The sequence below is a fragment of the Amphiura filiformis genome, chromosome 8 (assembly GCF_039555335.1).
Source record: "Amphiura filiformis chromosome 8, Afil_fr2py, whole genome shotgun sequence".
In the NCBI taxonomy this organism is placed as follows: Eukaryota; Metazoa; Echinodermata; class Ophiuroidea; order Amphilepidida; family Amphiuridae; genus Amphiura; species Amphiura filiformis.
Window position 1 is genome coordinate 56,534,372 of NC_092635.1, and position 15,695 is coordinate 56,550,066.

General features: G+C 38.8%; 1 protein-coding gene across 1 annotated transcript in view; it reads right to left on the reverse strand.

Moving 5' to 3' along the window:
* LOC140159260 (ubiquitin carboxyl-terminal hydrolase 19-like) overlaps positions 1-15,695 on the reverse strand; it is a 44,096-nt gene that overhangs the window by 11,134 nt on the left and 17,267 nt on the right. The window contains exons 9-19 of the mRNA XM_072182673.1: positions 15,379-15,523; positions 14,768-14,948; positions 14,168-14,301; positions 12,704-12,796; positions 8,830-8,895; positions 8,272-8,382; positions 7,691-7,801; positions 6,337-6,420; positions 5,940-6,034; positions 1,312-1,372; positions 706-824 (exon numbers count right to left, since the gene is read on the reverse strand). Of these exons, the coding sequence (XP_072038774.1) occupies positions 706-824; positions 1,312-1,372; positions 5,940-6,034; positions 6,337-6,420; positions 7,691-7,801; positions 8,272-8,382; positions 8,830-8,895; positions 12,704-12,796; positions 14,168-14,301; positions 14,768-14,948; positions 15,379-15,523 (1,200 nt within the window). The remainder of the gene's footprint in view (positions 1-705; positions 825-1,311; positions 1,373-5,939; positions 6,035-6,336; positions 6,421-7,690; positions 7,802-8,271; positions 8,383-8,829; positions 8,896-12,703; positions 12,797-14,167; positions 14,302-14,767; positions 14,949-15,378; positions 15,524-15,695) is intronic.

Consider the following 15,695-nt stretch of genomic DNA (forward strand, 5'->3'; position numbering starts at 1 on the left):
TTTAATTTAAAATTCTTCTTACAAATTAGTCCATACAACAGGCTGAAATGGTATCCACTAGAACATTGGATACAGAGGCGAGCCCATCCAAAACCAAACAGGGCACAACTGAGATTTTGCAGAAATATAATTTTCAGGCAATTGGTTTCTGATACATTCAAGACAGTCAGGTTCAGAGTATGATGCTCACTATTATGATGTGCACAGATTGAGGATTCACAAGGAAAGAGTAATCACAACATACATATTACCTGCAATTTTAACAATAACAGTTTGAGAAATTGACAAAGTCCCAAAACTAAAATAAAATGATTGTGCCAGGGATATATGCAGTGTTGCCTAAACTTTTCAGTGCCGGCCATAGTGAATGACCCTCTAGTAGTCCAACTCTTCCGATTAAAAAAAATCCCAATACTACATTTGGGCGGTTTTACCCAAATTTGAGAGGTAAATTGCCCAATTGCACTTGCAAAAGTTGACCAATTTTAGGCAAGTAGCAGCATGTTTTTTTAAAGTAGCAGCGAGTGATCGCCAAATGGCCCAATTGTGCGTCTAGGGACGGTGCATCACTGGGGAAAGGCATTATTACAGTCAGCTTATTAATACTTGAAGACCGAATTAAAAAGACTAGTTTGCGTCTGACGTCAGGACGTCATATGCAAACATGTCTTTTTAATTCAGTCTCCAATTATAATGATGACTTACTGGTCACAATAGGCTGCTCTGAGGCATTTGGTACAGCGCTTCAGGACATGGTCTCCTACACGATCTTTCCTACACATTGAGTTAGAGCATCTGTTGAGCGCAGGTGGCATTTGTAGTCTCTGAAATCAAGAACACACGCACAGGAATATTAATGACTGGATTGACGACAACAAATATCAAATTCAAGCAAATATGCTCCATGAAATTACAGGTGAGTTTTTGTTTTTAGAGAGTAATTTTACAGTACTTCATATCGGAGAAATCCAGAAAAAAAAAAATCACGCATACAATTACAATACAATGTTTTTTTTCATAGTTGTTTTTCCTTAAAATATGGACTCATTAACACTTGTTCAAAATCAATCTACAGTTTCTGAAAGTTCTAGTTTTCATTTTGTATTTACCTTGCAACTGCTTTCACAAATAAATATTTGGGATTTAAAAGCATATTTCTTTATAAATCCTAGCACAAATATTTAAAAATAAACAAAAATTCAAACATGGATTTTGGAGCACTTTCAAGAAAAAAATTAATATTATTTTTGTTTAGCCTTCAAGCACAATAAATTTGCCAAGTAAAATTAAAATGTGTGGCCTGCCATTTACCTGCATGACTACAACTTCAACTACCCTCTCCTTCACTTGCTTCTCACCTAGAACTTCACACCTGTGATCAAAAAAAGACAGCAAATAATATTACTCAGTAACCATGGCATCAAGTTAAAATAAAAAAAATTAAAGGGTACTACACCCTTGATAAATTTATGTCTATTTTTGCATTTTTCTCAAAAACTAATAACACAGTGGTAACAAAACTTATGTATATTATAGGGGCAAAGGAATCCAATTACTACACTGGAATTTCAGTGACCCAAGACAAGCGGTTTGTATTTATGATTAGAAATAAGGTACCGCTAGCATGTACCTCGTTTCCTATCATATATACTGAACCGCTTGTTTTGAGTCACTGAAATTTCAGTGTAGTAATTGGATTCCTTGCCCCAAAAATATGTATAACTTTTGTTACCAGTGTGTTATTATTTTTGAGAAAATGCAAAAATAGTCACAATTTACCACAGGGTGTAGTACCCCTTGTTGAAATTCAGGGGAAAAAATCATGGGATGAGTTAAAACAGCAATGATGTTAAACAACTCAACTTTTTCCACAAATAATCAGACAGGAATGAAAAACTCCATCGATTGATCAGTCTAATCATCTGAATGATCAATATTTTCATCTTCAAAGTACTTATCTGTGTGATAATCCAGCTGATTATCACTCTACCACAATGTGTTATACTAGGAGTGATCTCCTTAAGTACAATACTGGTATTTCAACTACATGTAGACTGTCTCAAGAAGTTTGGTACAACATTAAGTCACTTGGTTTAAATAAACAGAAACCAACTCGTCGAGGAAAGAAGAAGATACTTTCAAACAACTTTCCAATTATGAGCTGTGTGGATCCATCTGCATCACCTGCAATGATTTCTCATTCTAATGAGCAAACTGTTCAGCAGAAACAATGTGAGCACTCATCAAGTAACCATAGCAACATGAAGTTAGGTCTATGGAATGCCCAGTCTGTCGGCAATAAAGGGGACACAATAACTGATATAGTCTTGAATGGGGACTTGGATTTCTTCTTCCTCACGGAAACCTGGCTCCGTTCTGATGATCGTGTAATCACTGGACAAATGTGTCCTCCCGGTTACTCATTTTTGGGCGTACCCCGTAACTCTGTCCATCGTGGTGGAGGAACTGCCTGTGTTTTCAAGAGCCAAGTGAGTCTCGAACTCTGCGAGGAGAAACTACCTAAAAGTGACTGTTTTGAACATTCATTATTCTATATGAAGAACCAGAACCTTTACTTTGTTGTTGTGTATAGATCATCATCTTTAAAGCAAATGCCTCAATATTTTCATGATTTTGAGATATTTCTCAATGCAGTTGACCTTCTTCCTGGACGATCAGTGGTATTGGGTGACTTCAATATCCATATGGACATGCCCAATGAAAGCGACACCAAATCTATGCTTGCTATCCTTGAGTCTCTTAGTCTCGAGCAACTTGTTGATGAGCCCACTCATGTTAAGGGACACACTTTGGATTTGGTTATGGTTAAAGGGAATGATCATGTTGTCAAGCCATATGACATCCACCCTGTTCATGTTTCTGATCATTTTCTCATACTTTGTGACATTGATTTTAAGAAGCAGTCAATTGTCAGAGCCACCAATGTGTACAAAGCGCGTAATTTCCGCAATATTGACCCTGTTGCTTTTGAGGAAGACCTTGTGTTCAAGCTCAATACCACTGATGATTCCATGGATGGGGCACATGTAGACCTTGTCCAGTTCTGTAACAAAACCTGTAGCCAAGTACTTGAGACCCATGCACCTGCCAAAGAAAAAACATGTACCGTTCGCATCAAACCTGAATGGTTTAATCAAACTGTTCAGGATGCGCGACGCCTACGTGAGGCAGAGTGAACGACGTTGGCGTAAAACAAGGACTGAAGTGGACCGTCAAGCCTACATTGATTCCCAGAGGGAAGCTGCGGCAACCATTGGCAAAGAGAAAGCATCTTTTTATAATCAAAGGCTACTCAATTGTAACACTAAGGACATGTATAAGACTATAAATGCTCTTTTGAATAAGACCTCACGTGACCTTCCAGATAGTAGCTCTCCAGCTACATTAGCTAATGATTTCTGTAAATATTTCATTGGTAAAGTAGAAACAATTCGTGCTGATGTTGATGCTGTCCATGCTACCTTTTCAGACACCGCTTCTCAATGTTCTACATCTAGCACATTGCAATGCTCGCTTGACAAATTTGAAGCTGTGTCTGAGGAAGAGTTATCAAAAATAATAACGCAATGGACCTCTAAGTCATGTGACCTAGACCCCCTCCCGACCTGGTTGTTAAAGAAACATATCCATATCTTTCTCCCTATTCTTACCAAGATCGTCAATAACTCCCTCCTTTCTGGCTGCTTTCCTGCTGAGCTACGTACGGCTACCATCACGCCTGTGCTAAAAAAGGTGTCCCTTGACAAACAGCAGCTCTCAAACTACCGGCCTGTCTCCAATCTAGCCTTTGTTGGTAAACTGATTGAGAAAGTTATCTCAGCCCAGGTAACCAAGTATATTGAGTGCAATAAACTGGCTGAACCTTTGCAGTCAGCGTATCGGGCTGCTCACAGCACAGAGACAGCACTCCTGGCTGTTCATAATACCTTTCTCAGAGCTATTGATGACAACAGGGCTGTCTTTGTGGTGTTACTTGACTTGACTGCCGCATTTGATACGGTGGATCACCGTATTCTGTTGCAGCGGTTGAGCCAAGACTTTGGCATCATTGGTGATGCCCATAGAGTATTCCAGTCCTACCTTGAAAATCGCAGTAGTCAGGTCTTTGTTAAGGGGTGCTATTCGTATAAGGTTCATCTGCCTTATGGTGTCCCCCAGGGATCGGTCATTGGTCCGATATTGTTTACCTATTACACTCGTGCCATTGGGAACATTATTCATAATCACAGCCTCCAATATCACCTCTATGCTGATGATGTCCAGCTGATGATCACCTTTAATCCTGCCATCCCGGGTGATGCAGCTTGTGCCTTGTTCAAACTTTCCAACTGCATCCATGAGCTACAAGCTTGGCTCACCAGTAACAAGCTCAAGCTCAATATGGCAAAGACTGAGTTTTTTGCTGCCTCTTCTGATTATCACTACATTAATATCAAACATCTCACCCTTTATTTGGATGGGTTGGAGATCTCTGTATCTTCATCCATAAAGAATCTAGGGGTCATTTTTGACCATGACATGAAGATGTCCAGTTATGTTGCACATCTGTCCAAAACTTTGAACTGGCAGATTGGCAATATTTGGAGAATTAGGCGGTTCCTCAGTTTTGATGCGTGTACCAATGCGGTTAGGACTCTTGTCCTGTCCAAGATTGATTACTGCTCCTCCTTGCTTAATGGCATCTCCCAGAAAAACCTCACCCGCCTGCAGCTTCTCCAGAACAAGTGCGCCAGACTCATTTTCAGAGAACCAAAATATACTCATACGTCTCCTTTGCTTCATAGTCTGCACTGGCTTCCAGTTGCTAAACGTGTCCAGTTCCACACTCTCGTTCATGTTTATAAGGTTCTTGCTTCATCAACACCTGAATACCTGTCCTCCATCCTTCACACCCGTCATTCTGAGTACACGTTGCGCTCTGCTGCTGCCACTTGCCTTTCCATTCCAAGATCCCACAAGTTGGCTGGTGACAGAGCATTTTCCATCATTGCCCCTGTTCTATGGAATGGATTGCCTTCCCACATTCGTAACTCTCCAAATGTTCCAACATTCAAAAAGAACCTAAAAACTCACCTATTCACCTAATGTTTCCTCTCTCTTGTATTTTTTCCTTTCCATAGCGCTTTGTTTTTTCATTTAAAAAGCGCTCTCTAAATCTGTGTATTATTATTATTATTATAAACACAGTATAAGTTGAATATCTCAGACATGAGAATGGTTTTTTGAAAACTGCCTGAAAAAGCATGTGAATTCGGCCTTAAAAGGACCAAAACAGGCTGAAAAAATAGATATATATGCTTTAATTTGGACAACAAAACTGCTTGAATTCAGGAAAAAGCCTGAAAATTCTCATGCCTGATTTACATGTGATTGCGATGCACCGCTTCTGGAAAGCGATGGGCAATCGCCAAACTTTGTGATGCATCACTTGTTGCTTTTGCATTTATACTTATGTACCTTCTGCGTCAGCGTACTTTTCATAGAATAACACGATCGCGCGACCTGCATGACCGAACCTTGACCTTGCCTAGCAACGACCGTGTGATTGGCCAATTCTCAAAAGCTGTGTTTGCGCCGTAAGCGCTGGTCTTTGCGTAGTAGGCTCGACGCAAATAACTGTGCGTACCCAAGTTGGCTCTCATGATCGAGAATTTATTATTTTGGCTATAATCACGGTGCTCGCGATTGAAGACGACAATTAAAATATATAAAAAGCCACAATACATATGAATTAACTAAAATTTGGGTCAACAATTCAGTGAAATTGAGACACACATTGTTAAAATAAAAAAAAAACCTCTGGGCAATGTTTTATACCACTTCAGATGAAATATTCACAATTGAAAGGGTACAAAGAAATGGAATATACCCTTAAAGAAAACCCTGTATTTGAATACTTACAATTTGATAATACTTACACATAAATAATATCATTAATAGAGATACTGGACAGGCTACTTCCCCTGTTGAACACTTTATGTACTCGACTATTGGCAACCTCAAATACCCGCATCTGAGGAAAAAGATACACATAAATAATATCATTAATAGAGATACTGGACAGGCTACTTCCCCTGTTGAACACTTTATGTACTCGACTATTGGCAACCTCAAATACCTGCATCTGGGCAAAAAGCAAACAAGTTAATTCAACAGTGGTTTATTTAGTGATCTCCAAGGGCACCTGCTTTGTGTATTTCACTGGACAAATATAAAAATGGTTGGATGCAAAATATTCAAAACAAACAAGAAAAAATATCAACTTTTGTCTACTTTTTGCTAATGACTGGACATGATGATTGGAAGTTTACTTACATTTTTACTGTTAACTTTTGTCTTCTGCGACATAACAGCTTTTAATTCTTCAACACTTGCATCTGGTGTAAGTGGTACTAGATACTGCAGAAAGAAAGAAAGAAACAACACAATACAGAGATCAGTATGATCATAAAGGAGGGTGACAATACACTGCACAGATATTATGTGTCTCAATGCCAGTGAATACGGCTGATATTTAGAGAATAAACGATAGGAATTTTTATTTTGCCTATCCTCTACCGTGTGATAGATGACAGGCAGGTCTAATATTTTGAGTAGTGGATGCGGCGCAGCCGGTATCCACTACGATAAAAATATTGGACCTGCCTGTAAATCTATCATAGGTAGAGGATAGGCAAAATAAAAATTCCTATCGCTTATTCTCATTCTTAGTCAGTTAAATATTATTTTAATAACTGTAAACAATTTTTAAAGTAAAAACTAAGTTACCGTCATAAAAACTCCCTCATTATAAAATGAACGAAACTTGTTTACAACTTCACATATTCTGTTGCGCGTACTGCTAGCGCTGCGTTCAGCAGATTCCGCACTAGTCTACGCATCCAGCGCGATACATACGCCGCATCTCTACACGCGATGTTACGAATTATCAAGACGCATGATGACGTGGGGTCGTCTACGGCCTGATAGCGGCACCGAAATCATGCGATTGTCCAATCAGAAATGTGTCTACGAACTAGACCACTCCCACTGACTAAGAATGGCAAATACAAATTTCCTGTACGGCCAAAAATATCAATGTGCTTCAACTTTAAGGCTTGTTCTCTGTATTTTGTATTTCAAGATGTCCAAGTTCCATGACCTTTGACTGGTTGTGGTTGTGGAATCATTTTATCTCAATCCATACTTAGTGCTTTATATGAAAATGCAAAAATCACAATTAATAAAACTTACAACATGTGCCTCATTTACTCACATTGGGTCACATATGTGATGCGATCAAGCAAAATCAATCGGAACTCGCAAATATTGATTTTGAGATATTGCCAAACAGAGGAAATATTCCCCTTTGTTTCCTCTTGTTTTGGAAACTCTTAACTTTAATCGCTCATATCTTTGGAACTGGTTGTTCAATTTCAATTGGGTTTTCTGCAAAATGCAGCTTAGTGAATGTTTTTTACCATACTATAAGAAACTAAAAAATTAATATTTCCGAGTTCCGACTGATATTGCTTGATCGCATCACATATAGAGATGATCTAATAACAGATGGGGAAATCCACTTTAATCTGCAACACTTCAAGATCTTCAGGTGCTTCAATTTGAGTAGTTAGTAGATTTACAAACAAGCAGGAAAGGAAACAAAACAAGTCAACTCTGAGTGACTTACCTTAACTGGTTTCTTATAGTGTTCCTTGGAAAAGAAGTATACTGGAATATGTCTTTTCTTCTTTGGAAGAGGTACTGAAAGTTGCATGAATGGATCAAACGTAATGGACACCTGTGCACGGAGATAAAAATGAAAACAATGCAAATGACAGGTAATTATTTTCAGATACACATATATTTGTTGGGAATCTCTGATAATAATTAGTAAGTTTTTAACAGGTTCGCTGTCGGACAAGTTTAGAACTGTCAAGCTTTCGTTAGGAGTAGCTCTTGACTTCTTCAAGACAAAGTACCTAAGTATGAGACATGTAGGCTGCCCCTTCCCTACTGGTGGTTCTGAAAAGAGTCGTTCACTGAAGACTGACCCTTGTGAACAATGAACAAGCAGACCTCACCTATCTGCTAATGTAAAAGTTTTTTGTGGCTCTAAAAAGAAAAAACTGAAGATTGCCCTGTTCACTGAAGATTCCCCGGTTATCTCTGATAATGGTCAAAACATATGTGATCTTGCACTACACTCTTTGTATTGACCTGGTATCTTGTTACCAAAACAATGGCATCATGTACACTATTATAGTTTACCTTTCCGCACTCTGGACATACTAGTTTAGACTTGTACTGGCCTTGGAACAAGTCTACAATAAATGAATCGTTGCGTTTCTTATGCGTTGCCCAAGCCTCTTCAGCTACCACCTGCATGGGGGGAAAACAGAATTGAAACAATACACCTTTACAAATCAACATCAGAAATGTTCCCAAAACCAGGGCATGTGCACCAGCATGATAAAGCATACACATGCATCCTCACGCTCGCAAAATTTCACATACAACCGTTTGCCAGGGACACAAATTAAGCAAAGTGCAACTAGCGTAATTGCTGCCTCCAATAGCTGCATGATGACCAGGAATTTGGGTCATTATAAACACAAGGTTGTCTTCGGAATATTTGAAAACTTCTATTGGTTGAGTCATTTACCTAAAATTTATGGGTCATTACCTTATCATGGGGAACACCCCCCCCCCATAAACTACCCATATCTCCTCATGATTTATAAATCACATATTCTGTATTCAAATCACCACAATATAATAAATAAAGTGTCTGGTAATTAACCAATCATACAAAATGTTGAGACTTACTTCATCTGGTCTACCATCTGAATCCACCGTCTCTGTGTAGGGCTTTTCCTTGATACGATTTAGATCCTACAAAGATAAACATAATTGAGGTTCAAGATGCAAGTGTTTACACACCATTTAGGTACCCTAACATGCAGGTATCTAAGGGATGAAATCAAAACTCGACCGGCGGTTGACTGCCGATTCCATCCAGTTTCCATTGTTTAGAACAATAGAAACAGGGTGGAACTGGACGGAACCGGCGGTCAAGTTTTGATTTCCACCCTAATAGCCTTTCTGGAAGGAACATTGGTTATTTTCACATGAACATTATCATAATACCGACCCAGTTTGACATATTTTGAAGAGCACTGCCACGATGGAGAGCCGCTTCTCCCTTCACTTGGTATCGTGTTACACATTCGACCAAACACCTACAGTGCTTGGTGTCGCACTCATGCAACTCAGTGTCTGGACAGCGGGGGAATCGTCGACACAGACTAGGTATCTACTTAAGGGTACATGCTCTTGGGTCATGACCTTGACATAGGGAAATTTTTTTATTTTATTTTTGACAAGAAGACATACATACCCTTCATATAAAATAACATGAATCCTGAAAAAAAGTGCCAATGTGTAATTTCCCCCTATTTTGTCTCCCGTTGCTAATGAAAACAAACTCTGATTGTATTGCGTGCGGTCCATTTATTAAAAGCTCCATGGTATGCACCAATTACTCTCTTAGTTTCGAGTCCAGACTGCATATTGTAAGGACGAACGACGTGTGTTTCGCACACCGTAAACCACAACATACACCGATTGTGAAGGAGACTAACTCTCAAGTTGAAGCGTTTCCGATTAGAACGTCAGTCCGGCAAACTCGTCAAATTGGGCATATAATATCAAAACGGGATGTACGAGCGGGAATCGGGATATCGCTGTGCTTGAAACCGTCGCCCAGCAGGCCCGCGCCCGTAACTTGCAGTAGTGTTTTGTTTTGCACTACAGCCCGGGCAAGCAAGAAGTGCTGTGAAAACATATTTATATGGAAGATATGGGCCTATATTAGATTTACTGAAACCGGGGCTCACAAAATGATTATTATAAATGATCAACCAAATATTGTTGAAGGTCTATTGATCATTATTCAATGACAATGGACATGCCTATTGCCTCCGGCAAGGGGGGGGGGGGAGGGTAATCCCATACTGCCAAATGCATAGGGGCCTACGGGGATTGCGCTTTTGCAAACAATCCTTACAGACATGGGTCCCTATTTTTGCTGAAAATCCTTATGGGTCCGTTAAACCCCGTGCCCGTGAATCTCGATCTTTCGGGAAAATGGGTCTAGGCCTATAGGAAAGAAAACTTTAGACATGGGTCTATATTTTTGAGAAAATCCTTAGAAATGGGTAGGCCCCTCCCTACCTGTCCACGGTCAAATGGCAATGGGTAGGCCTCACGGGTTTCAAGTCTGGAGCCTCCACCCCGTCTAAAAAATATCAACTTGTTCCCCCCGGCATGCCGAGGGCCGGTTTTTAGGTGTCGCTTCGCCTAAACCATAATTATACGCCTAACGAGTAACGACCATTTGAGCGTGCAAAAATTTGCACTTTGGGGGCTAGCTAAAATGGCCAATGAGGTTAATTTGGTCAGAAACCCCTGGCAGAAACCCACATACAGGGGTCAACATTGGGAGGGTGATTGTATGGAACATCTACCCTGGCAAAATATTAGTGGGATTTATCCTCCATCCCACCAGGATCTACGCCTACAAAAGGGATCCGAAAATCTAAACTTCGAAAATAGTCCAATAGGCCTTCTGATTAAAATACAAAATAACAAAAACACAAAATAACTTCCCATGACAATATGTCTGTTCATAAAATACAAATTTTGTATTAGATCCAACACACAGGTTTTTACTGCTTTTGGAAGGAGGGTGGTCGAAATTTTAAAAAAGTCGTGCACTTGAAATTATGACCCCCTTTTTTCGGCAACAAAAAATTATGACCCCCGCTGATTGGCCTACACCTTAGGGGCTGTGCAATCATTATGACCCCTGGGGAGGGTAAAATTGGCGGGGGCAAGAAATATTTGGCGAGCGAAGGGGGCAAGCAATTCCCCCAAGCGATTTTTGCACGCATTCATGGGCGCCTTTTTAATAAAACACTCTAAAATGGCTTGGGAAAACAGTACGGAACGCTTAAATTTTCTTGCTCGGAGCGCTGAGGGGGCAATGAATTTTTGGCGGGCCGACGGGGAGCGATTTTTGGCGGGCGAGAGGGGGGGGAGCGATATTTGGCGAGTCATTTGGAAGTTTTACCCCCGGGGGTAAATTGCACAGCCCCTTAGGCCTACCGTACCCCATAAACAGGCTAAAATTGTATTGAAATCATTCAAATCAGTCTTTTTGAATGAAATAACCACACTATCTGTCATCTTGTGATTCCCTACATTTTGGTCATCGAAAATGTTATGACCCCCCATATTTTTTTATCCTTAAAATTTTTGAACCCATCTGTATATTTGGGACCACCTTCCAAAGAAAATGATAGCGCCCCCTTGCCAGGCCTAATCATTATTTTGTTCTTGAGCAAAGATTGGTGAATCATATGATTTACAAATGCATCGTTAAACCATATAGGCCTATTTTGTACTTTTGTTCTCAAAATTACAACAAAAAAAAGTAAGTCAATTATCGTAGTAGGCTGACGATATCCATTCTTGTTCTAAAATTGTCAATTTTGCACTGGCCCTGTTCTGACCACAGCTTCTAACATTCATAACATCGTACTTTGGTCAATCATGTTCCAAACGGGATATACAACCATGGCAGTCTCTCCAAGTGTGTACATCTCGATTTGCCGGATTGACCCATGACCTCATGAGTCATGAAACGTAAACACATGGCGTGAAATATAAATTTCTCTGTGTCTTCTTGCCAGGAAAATCAGGAATTTAACCAGTTGCAGTCATTTGATTGTGAGTAGCAAAGTACACAAGCAACCGGGCCTTGTCGTGGCTCATGAGGGCGAATTTCGTTTGACACTTTGTCAAATTAGTAACATAGAATTGAAAGAAATATTACGCGATTGACCGTATCTCTGAATCGTGTAAAAGCTTAAAAAGTGTTGACCATACCGTCTAAAAAATTGATATTTCAAATTGGCTGATCGTAATCCCCAAATTCGAGTATGCACATGTAGCGAAGATATGCACCATATCTTGCAAAGTTATTTTTTTGAAAATAATTAAACAAGCTATGAAAGCTAGACTCATTAAGAAATTTTTGAAAAATACAAATTTCAGTCGTAAATTTTAGGTTTTCTACAACTTGTAATTTTATTTCTGAAGTAGAGATATCAAAACTGAATAGCAAGAATGTTACTATGGGATGTTTTATAGATGACTACAATTTGGTTTAGAAATCGGAATGAGGAAAATTGATGAAATGACTGGTCAAAAAAAAAATAGCGAGTGCTATAATCAATGACCCAGTTCATTCACTCCCAGTCCCAATCAGAGTCTGAAAATTAAAATAGCAATGGAAAAATAATAATATATAAACCTTTACCTTTAAGATGAGGTATAACTTTTATTTTTCCGATGATTATTTCTGGGCCAAATTTGATACTTAATGTGGCAAAATCATCCCATTTTTTTGCTCAAAACCTCAAAAGAGGCAGTAACCTTAAGTGTTAAGTAAAATATAGCAATTACCTATAACTGACTTTGCTTTAATCTGTTATACACAATGGTAAATAACTGTAACCTGGTATGAATACATAAACAGTTCGTAACATGCATACATTCTCTTCCATTGTTATTCAATTACGTTAGATGCCGATTCCCAGTTAACACACATATTTTGTGATAGCTTATTTGACCTTACCTCATGCAGGCCATCCAATAGGAATGCCATAAATTCCTGGGCATCATGCTGAGCAAATCCCATGAACTGACTTGCCTTGGTTGCTATAACGGTCTGAAAATAATGACCAAGAAATAAAAATAAAAGATTATGCTTAAAAATAACAGCTATGTAGCTTCTGGAAAATAGTTAATCTCTGAAAAAAAATTTGTTTCACCAATTTCAGATTCTAATCAAACATTCCAAGAATTTGAATTCAACTTTATTCCAAGACTTGCTTTAGGGCATAAAGAGCAAGTGGGGTCTGTCAAAATTTCTTAAACATTCTGCGAACTGTAGAAATTGACAACAACAAAAAAAAGTGCAAAACTGACAAATAGCACATGTGACATGATCAAGGGGAATGAGTCACATGTCGACACTGGTCCAAAATGAATTTAACATGTTTCTAAAGAGGGCATTTAGAGCTTTCAGAAACTGGAAACCCCATGTTGATACAACTTTTCATTGATAAGTTATGTCAATTTATCAATCGCTGAAAAAAATATAAAACAAAAGAATTTGAACACTTTCTTTGCCAATATCTCAAAATCAATATTAGCGACATCCGACTCATTTCCCTTGATCGTGTCACATATGGCAGGAGTTAAAGAGATATCAACCAATTAAAAAAATGTGCTGAAAGACCTAACTTTCTTATAAAATTCCATTATCCAATTCAGGAAATGCAAAAACAGTCCGGAAATTTGTTCTTTATAGCCAAACATTTGGAAATTCTTGGAAGACTGGCACCTCTGCAAAGCTCTCTTAAACTTCCTGAATGAGAACACTGTAACTCACATTCATTTTTTTAAAACTCAAGTGTAAATCAATTGAAATCAGTATTCTAGCAGCTCTCCTAAATAAACATTATGAGAGCTCCTCATCCAACTAATTGAGACCGTCTACCACAAAATGGGCTTTTTCAGATATTGGCCAGGCAACTTGTTCTCAAACTAAGCTTTACAATAATATATTGCATGTTCATATGTGACACGATCTGGTCCATGGGGGCCAAAGACGGCAAATTTGAAACTGAGATAAAGGTAAAAATATGAAGTAAAAAAACAATAAAATACATACATGTAAGAAAATACATATAAAAAACTTCATAACTTTAGAACCAAGTATGCTAGACCTTTGGTGTTTTCAGTAAATGATAGCTTATTGTATGTATAATGTAATAATTACAGTAACTCAATTTTCAAAAATGCCTCCTTTGGCCCACATGGACCAGATCGTGTCACATATTACTTGTTAGGAGGTTAGTAGAATAATCCATAAATAGGTTGAGAAATCCTTTTATCTATTGGTCATTCAAATGATCAATGGACCATAACTCAGATCCAGTTCTGCCGACGTTACGTCCAAGTTCTGGTGGATGGTCACAATTTCATCAGCAAACACCTGTTACTCCATTTTTTACACCTGTTTTTCCATTTTTACCTTCAGTTTGAGTGGGGCATATGATCTGAATTTGCCCGACCACAGTAGTCTCATCAAAACAGCAAAGGACAACACCATATGACCACCAGTGCCTAATGGATTGTCTGTGTTGATTTCATCTTTCACATTGTTATCTGAAAAAAAAAAGTGTAAAAATCACACAAATAATTTGAACGGCTCATATTTGAACATATTCATTATCTAATCCAGTGTACTTTCGTATTGTTTACTTTGATTCTTGTTGGTCCCTGTTATTATTGTGCAGGTTTTACATGTGGGCTCTGGAATTGGTAATCATAAAACTTTACCTACATATGTTCTTCATCTGATGTTACTTACTTGTTCCAGTATATTTTTGATTTGTTTATTTGATTCTTGTTGGTTGGTGCATTTTGTAAAGAGGTTTACACTTTTGTGGGCTTTGGAATTGATAATTTTTGACCATCAAAATTTACCTACTTCTGTGCCTACATTTATTGTTTCTTGTCCCCTCTGCATACTGTCTGTGTTTTACTTGTTACCCATGTCAAGTTGATATACCTCACACATTCTTTTCAATAGCCACAATACAAAAATACTAAAGCTAATTATTAGACTTACCTAACATGTAATCTTTGAGCTCCCTTGTGTTGGCCAATACTTGAATGACACTGTTCATGAAGCAGGTATTTCCCAGGTTGTCTAAGCCTGTGAAACCTTTCTTATACTGAGCTACTGCTTCCCCAGTTTGCTTGTTGCTTTCGTGTGACAGTGACAATGGTGGAACAGCACATGTGGGCTTCTAAAAATATACAGGAAAACAATGTGGAAAAAATATTTAATCATTGATGTTGATACGAACAATAATTTTCATCTTGAAAATGATGCCGCCGCCAGCATTGACATGTGGTCAAATGTGATGTCACTGTCATCAGATCGTATGTGACAGTTGCCTAACCATGCATCATCCTTGACATGACTGAGAAGAAATCCGGATGAACATACAAAGGGCAATCAGACGAATATGATTGTGTACACGCACATTATGATCGATGCACAGCAATTTGATATGGCTTACATGCCTAAGACTATCATTTAAAGCAATTAACCCTAGTCATGAAAGGGCAATTTTTGATATCCCCTACTTGACTATTGACTAGTCTTTTTTGCTATTTACTCTTGTCTTCCACTCCTAAATTGAATTACTCTGAAGCACCTACACACTCACTCACCTGCGTTCTATTATCAGCTGCATCTACAGACTTTGCTCCACCAACAGCTCCTCTTGCCACATCTTTTTCTCCATTGCTGCCTAGAGTTTTCTGTCTGGCGCCAGAATTCAACGGCACCCAGCCGCCTGTCGTCTTGCCTTTTGACCTCCAGATGTAGCTGTAATCAAAGGCACACATGGACTTTAACAACTGATATTACATTGCATGTGTGCCAATAAGAGTTAGCATGCATGGTTGCACAGTGTACATTGAGAATGGATAGCAAGGGCAGATTGAGGGGTTCCACGGGAACCACTTGGCCCCCTCCAGTTCAATTG